We start from the raw sequence: 6,091 nt of genomic DNA on the forward strand, positions 1-6,091 counted from the left end.
TAGGATGTCTTTATGGACTGGTTCTATATTTCGTTTTTAGTTCAATGTGATGTTCAATTATGTTTGCTTTCACTACATACTTTGTTTGTCTATTTATTTTCTTTTATAAATCCAAATAATGCAGATATGACAATGAATGTTTTGAAAATAATGATGTCAATATTCCTAATTTTGAGCACCTTATCGATAATATGGATGATGATCATGAAGACGGTTGGGAACCTTGTTCTGAGTTGTAAAGGTTAGTGAAACAAGAAGACTGAGAAATAAAACCCTATCAAGAAATCATTGAAATACTTAATCTAGGGGATGAAGATGAGAAAAAGGAGGTTAAAATTGGTAACAACATAAGTAAGGAGGTACAAGGAAAATTATATGATTTGTTGAAAGAGTTCAGAGATGTGTTTGCTTGGTTATACCAAGATATGCCTAGGTTGGATACTGATATAGGGCAACATAAACTTCCACTTAAAGAAGAATGTCCCCCGATTAAACAAAAATTAAGACGAATGAAACCTGAAATGTCACTAAAGATTAAAGAAGAAGTGAAGAAACAATTTGATGCAGGGTTTTTGGTGGTAGCAAAATATCCTCAATGGGTGCCAACATTGTCCTTGTGCCAAAAAAGGATGGTAAAGTTCGAATGTGTGTTAATTATAGGGATTTAAATTGAGCTAGCCCTAAGGATAATTTCCTGTTGCCACATATTGACATCTTGGTGGATAACACTACTAGATTTTCATTGTTCTCTTTCATGGATGGATTCTCGAGTTATAATCATATTAAGATGGCACCGGAAGATATGGAGAAAACCACATTTATTACGCTTTGGGGAACATTTTGTTATAAAGTAATGTCATTTGGACTTAAAAACGCTGGGGCAACTTATCAAAGAGCGATGTTGACTCTTTTTCATGATATGATGCATAGAGAAATCAAGGTTTATGCTGATGATATGATTGCTAAATCTGAATCGGAAGATGATCACATCATGAATTTAAGAAAAATATTTGAGAGGTTAAGGAAGTTTAAACTCAGATTGAATCCAACTAAATGTACCTTTGGTGTAAAATTAGGAAAGTTGTTGGGTTTTATTGTCAGTGAGAAAGGTATTGAGGTTGACCCAGATAAGGTGTGAGCAATAATGGAAATGTCAGCTCCTAAGACTAAAAAAGAGGTGCGAGGGTTTTTAAGCAAATTGAACTACATTGCTAGATTCATCTCCAAATTAACCTCCACCTGTGAGCCAATATTTAGATTTTTGCGTAAAAATCAAGTTGTGGAATGGAATGAAGATTGCCAAGCAGCCTTCGATAGAATCAAACAATATTTGCAGGATCCTTCCGTACTACGTCCACCGCTATCGAGGAGGCCCCTCATTTTATATTTAACTGTGATGGGTTGTGTTTTAGGGCAGTATGATGAGACAGGGAAGAAAAAGCATGCCATTTATTATTTGAGTACAAGGTTTACAGGTTGTGAACAAAGATATTCTATGTTGGAACGAACTTGTTGTGCATTAACATGGGCAACACATCGTTTACGTCAGTATATTTTGAGTCACACTACTTGGCTGATATCCAAGATGAACCCAATTAAGTATATTTTCGAAAAGCCTGCTCTCACTGGCAGATTGGCTCGGTGGCAAATGTTGCTCTCAGAATATGATATATTCTATGTGACTTAAAAAGTTGTAAAAGGAAGTGCTTTAGCAGAATATCTGTCTTAACAGCCCATTGAAGATTATCAACCTATGCAACCTGAATTTCCAGATGAGGACATTCTTACCCTGTTTGGTGAAAAAGAGGGTGGCCATCATGAAAAGGCTTGGATATTATTGTTTGATGGAGCATCCAATGCACTTGGACATGGAATAGGGGCAGTGCTCATCTCGCCAGAGAATCATTACATTCTGATAACAGTAAGGTTGTGCTTTAGTTGTACCAACAATGTTGCAGACTATGAAGCATGCGCCATGGGTATTTTGGCAGCTATCGAGTCGAAGGTGAAGGTGCTGGAAGTGTATGGTGATTCGACATTAGTGGTTCATTAGTTAAAAGGAGAATGGGAGACTAGAGACCAAAAGTTAATCCCTTATCAAACATACATTAAAGGATTGATGGAGCTTTCGATTCCATTGAGTTCCATCACATTCCACGAGAGGATAACCAATTAGCTTATGCTTTGGCCACCTTGTCGTCAATGTTTAAAATTAGTCAAGATAAGGAAATGCTGATGATCAAAATGAGGAGTTTTGAAACCCCAATGTATTGTTATTTTGTTGAAGAAGAATCAGATGGTAAGCCTTGGTATTTTGATATAAAGCTCTATCTTAAGACCCGAGAATATCCTAAAACAACTTCTAAGAATGATAAAATAACCATGAGAAGGTTAGCTTCAAGTTTTATTCTAAATGGGGATTTCTTGTATAAAAGAAATCATGACATGGTACTCCTCAGATGTGTCGATGCAAGAGAAGCAGGGTTGATATTGAAAGAAATTCATGAAAGGGCTTTTGGTACAAATATGAATGGGCACTCTATGGCTAAAATGATTTTGAGAGCTGGTTATTTTTTGTTGACTATGGAGAATGACTGTTACATGCATGTGAAAAAATGTGAAAAATGTCAGACCTATGCAGATAACATTAATATAGCTCATACAACCTTACATGTTCTATCTGCACCATGGCCATTTGCGATGTGGGGAATAGATGTTATTGGAGCCATAAAACCGAAGGCGTCAAATGGACATCATTTCATTCTGGTTGCAATTGACTATTTCACCAAATGGGTGGAAGCAGCTTCTTACGCCAATGTGACCAGAAAAGTGATAGTAAAGTTTATAATGCAACTAATCTGAATAATCAAATGATGAAAGAGTTATATGAAGAATTCAAAATTCAACTTCACAATTCGTCTCCTTATCGCCCAAAAATGAATGGGGCTGTTGAAGCTACTAATAAGAATATAAAGAAGATTATGCAGAAAATGGTGATTACATATAAAGATTGGCATGAAATGCTTCCCTTTGCCTTACACGGATATCGTACATCGGTATGGACCTCAACTGGTGCAATGCCTTTCTCTTTGGTATATGGGATGGAAGTAGTCCTTCCTTTTGAGGTAGAAATCCCATCTCTGAGGGTGCTAATGGAAACTCAGTTAGAAGAAGCAGAATGGGTTCAGGCCAAATTTGACCAACTTAATTTAATTGAAGAAAAAAGGTTAACATCAGCTTGTCATGGATAATTGTATCAGAGAAGGATGAAAATGACATTTGATAAAAAGGTTCGTCCAAGAGAGTTTCATGAAGGTGATCTGTTCTTGAAAATGATTTCGCCTATACAAAAAGATCACAGAGGGAAATGGACTCCAAATTATGAAGGCCCATATGTAGTGAAGAAAACATTTTCAAGTGGCGCGCTAGTTCTCACAAAAATGGATGGGGAAGAGTTACCTCTACCTGTCAACTCAGATGTAGTAAAGAAGTTCCATGCGTAATGATCTGATAATAATTGGGAAACATTGACATTGTTTTTTATGGTTCATTGTATTATGCTTTGTTGTAGTCAAGTCTGGATTGTTATTTCTTTGTAATTTTGTTTTATGTTCTTCTGTAAATGTCTTTTGGCATCACAGTAAGCTTTTCGAAATAAAATGCCATGGGTTTAAATCATGAAATACAAGTCATTTAGTATAGCCCAAAGTGGTTCTTGAAGGGTGTCACGGAAGTAAGCAAAATAAACAAAGAAGATCACAAGTCAAAATTGTTTGACTATGCAATTACAGATACAATGCATCACTAGAAAGAGGCGAAAGAAAATGAAAAGAATTAATCAGAGTGAGGAGATATGGTTCGTCTAAGTTTTGTGGCATTGAGGATAGCGGATCAAATACTTCCTATTTTGAAGCATTTTGCACTCATGTTGTTTGAATCCTCCAATTCATTAAGATTTCCCTAAGATAAAGGATTTTCCAAAGAAAAGAGAACATAAATAGTACGCTGGGGCACATTTTGATAGCCCTATTTGACTAAAATGGTTGTTTTGAGTAAAGTTATAAAAAAGGAGAGAGTGAGAAGAAAAAGAGAGTTATAGACACAAATAAAAATAAATAATGACATGTGTCTAATGTCATTTGTTTTTTTTTACTGAGTTAGCTCTCTAAAGAGAATGGGGCAGTCAAGTTTTAAAATGATATGTGGCCATATTTTCCTCATCCAAAAAATGATGAAAAATATATTTCCATTGTACCCTCTTTGAGCTAAAAATAATAATTTGTTTCCAAAATACCCTTGAATAAGGATCATCAACATGTCAAGAATTGCAAAGCTATTACAGGGACTCAATTAAGTGAAAAAACGTTTCAATAGAAAAAAGCCAAAAGTTAGAAATACAAAGAAAGTCATAAAGTAATAAATCTGAATGGCTGAAAAAAGAACTTGAGAAGGAAAAGTTGAGAATGAAGAGAACTTTAAAAGTTCTAGACCGTGGATGATAGCCAAGGTGATAACCTTGCAAATGATCTTTGTTACAAAATGTAAAAGCCGTTGATAATTTATTTGGGCCTCTAATATCTATTTCTTTCAAAATCCTTAAGCTTGGGCCACGTTACAAGCTAATAAAAGTCCACACTGATTGAAAAATGTCTGTCAGATTTTGTTCATGGGAATATCTTAGAAACAAAAAAGAATTTGGTTTATGACACATCATTGAAAAGAAAAAAGAGAAAAGAGAGAAAAAGCAAAAACTCAGTCAGTCGTTAAATTTAGTCAAAAGTTTTAAAGTAAGGCAATCCTTTTCGATACAAGTTTTTTTATTGAAACACGCTGTTGTCACAAAATTGAGTCAGTTGTGTAACATCTATCCATAGTATCAAACATACTTGAGATGTGTTGTGCATCAAAAAAGAGAATGTAAGGCATACAGTGCTCTCATTCCACGTAAAGATTTGCCTAATTCCTTGTGGTTCTGATATAGAGTGTGAGGTGATAATGAGAAAAATAAATTATGAGCATGCATTGAATTTGATGATTGCAAAAGCAAATGATTATAGAGACATGTGTCTTCTTAAGAAAAAGAGAGATAATGATGAATGAATGGAAAAATGAAAAATGAAATGAAAAATGAGATGAAAAATGATGATGAAGAAGGAATGATTGAGGATGAAAGGGAAAAGAAGAATGAAAAGACAAAGGTTCTAGGTGATCCATGCATAACATGTATTCATATTGTCTAAACTAGGATATTAAACTACTTTTTTATATCAAGACCCTCTTCGATGGAATGGTCATTGACTTTCATGTGCTGTCATATCGAGGCCCTTTGTAAAACAATGGTCATTGATCTTTCATATCAAGGCCCTCTCCGATGGAATGGTCATTGATTTTCATGTGTTATCATATCCAGGCCCTTTGCAAAGCAATGGTCATCGATCTTTCATATCAAGGCCCTCTCCGATGGAATGGTCATTGATTTCATATTTTTATATTAAGACCCTCTTCGATGGAATGGTCATTGATTCTCATGTGCTTTCATATCGAGGCCCTCTGCAAAGTAATGGTCATTGATCTTTCATATTAAGGCCCTCTCCGATGGAATGGTCATTGATTTTGTATGTTTATATAAGGGCCCTCTTCGATGGAATGGTCATTAATTTTCTTAATGTTTGCATTGATGTGGTTTCTTTTTAGAGCCTGGATGAAATTAGTGTTTCTATCTTTTCTTATATTTTACTTTGATGAAATGAAAATGACTAATTTTTCGTATCATCTAGTAAGATCTAAGAAAAGAGGGACAATTGTCAACACCCAATTTCGTCCGGACGAATAACATTGTTTTTTAAATATATATATATATATATATATATATATATATATATATATATATATATATATATATATATATATATATATAAAATAAAAAAATAATAAATAAAGTAAAATAAATAAAATAAAATAAAATAATAAAATAACAATGAAATAACATAAAATAATATATATATATATATATATATATATATATATATATATATATATATATTCAAAAATAAGTGTTAAATAAAAAAAAGGATAAAAATATTGTTGAAAA

The 6,091-nt window shown here is 33.8% G+C and overlaps 2 protein-coding genes across 2 annotated transcripts; both read left to right on the top strand.

Moving 5' to 3' along the window:
* Positions 1-787: 787 nt before the first annotated feature.
* Positions 788-2,862, top strand: LOC146886728 (uncharacterized). The gene is made up of 3 exons (XM_085671845.1): positions 788-1,132; positions 1,733-2,022; positions 2,115-2,862. The coding sequence occupies exons 1-3, from the start codon at positions 788-790 to the stop codon at positions 2,860-2,862; spliced, it is 1,383 nt and encodes a 460-aa protein (XP_085527971.1).
* A 74-nt stretch (positions 2,863-2,936) lies between these two features.
* On the top strand, positions 2,937-3,251 carry LOC146886729 (uncharacterized). Its single transcript, XM_085671846.1, has one exon. The coding sequence runs from the start codon at positions 2,937-2,939 to the stop codon at positions 3,249-3,251; it is 315 nt and encodes a 104-aa protein (XP_085527972.1).
* The last annotated feature ends 2,840 nt before the right edge of the window (positions 3,252-6,091 follow it).

The sequence above is a fragment of the Vigna unguiculata genome, chromosome 4 (assembly GCF_037176805.1).
Source record: "Vigna unguiculata cultivar grain cowpea cultivar isolate G323 ecotype 2 chromosome 4, ASM3717680v1, whole genome shotgun sequence".
In the NCBI taxonomy this organism is placed as follows: Eukaryota; Viridiplantae; Streptophyta; class Magnoliopsida; order Fabales; family Fabaceae; genus Vigna; species Vigna unguiculata.

Bases quoted from the DNA above. Each gene is read 5' to 3' on its own strand.
- LOC146886728 (XM_085671845.1), top strand. From the start codon at position 788: ATGGCACCGGAAGATATGGAGAAAACCACATTTATTACGCTTTGGGGA. The intron at 1,133-1,732 runs GTGTGAGCAATA...CTGTCTTAACAG, and splicing joins TTGAGGTTGACCCAGATAAG to CCCATTGAAGATTATCAACC. The intron at 2,023-2,114 runs GTATGGTGATTC...CATACATTAAAG, and splicing joins AAGGTGAAGGTGCTGGAAGT to GATTGATGGAGCTTTCGATT.
- LOC146886729 (XM_085671846.1), top strand. From the start codon at position 2,937: ATGAATGGGGCTGTTGAAGCTACTAATAAGAATATAAAGAAGATTATG.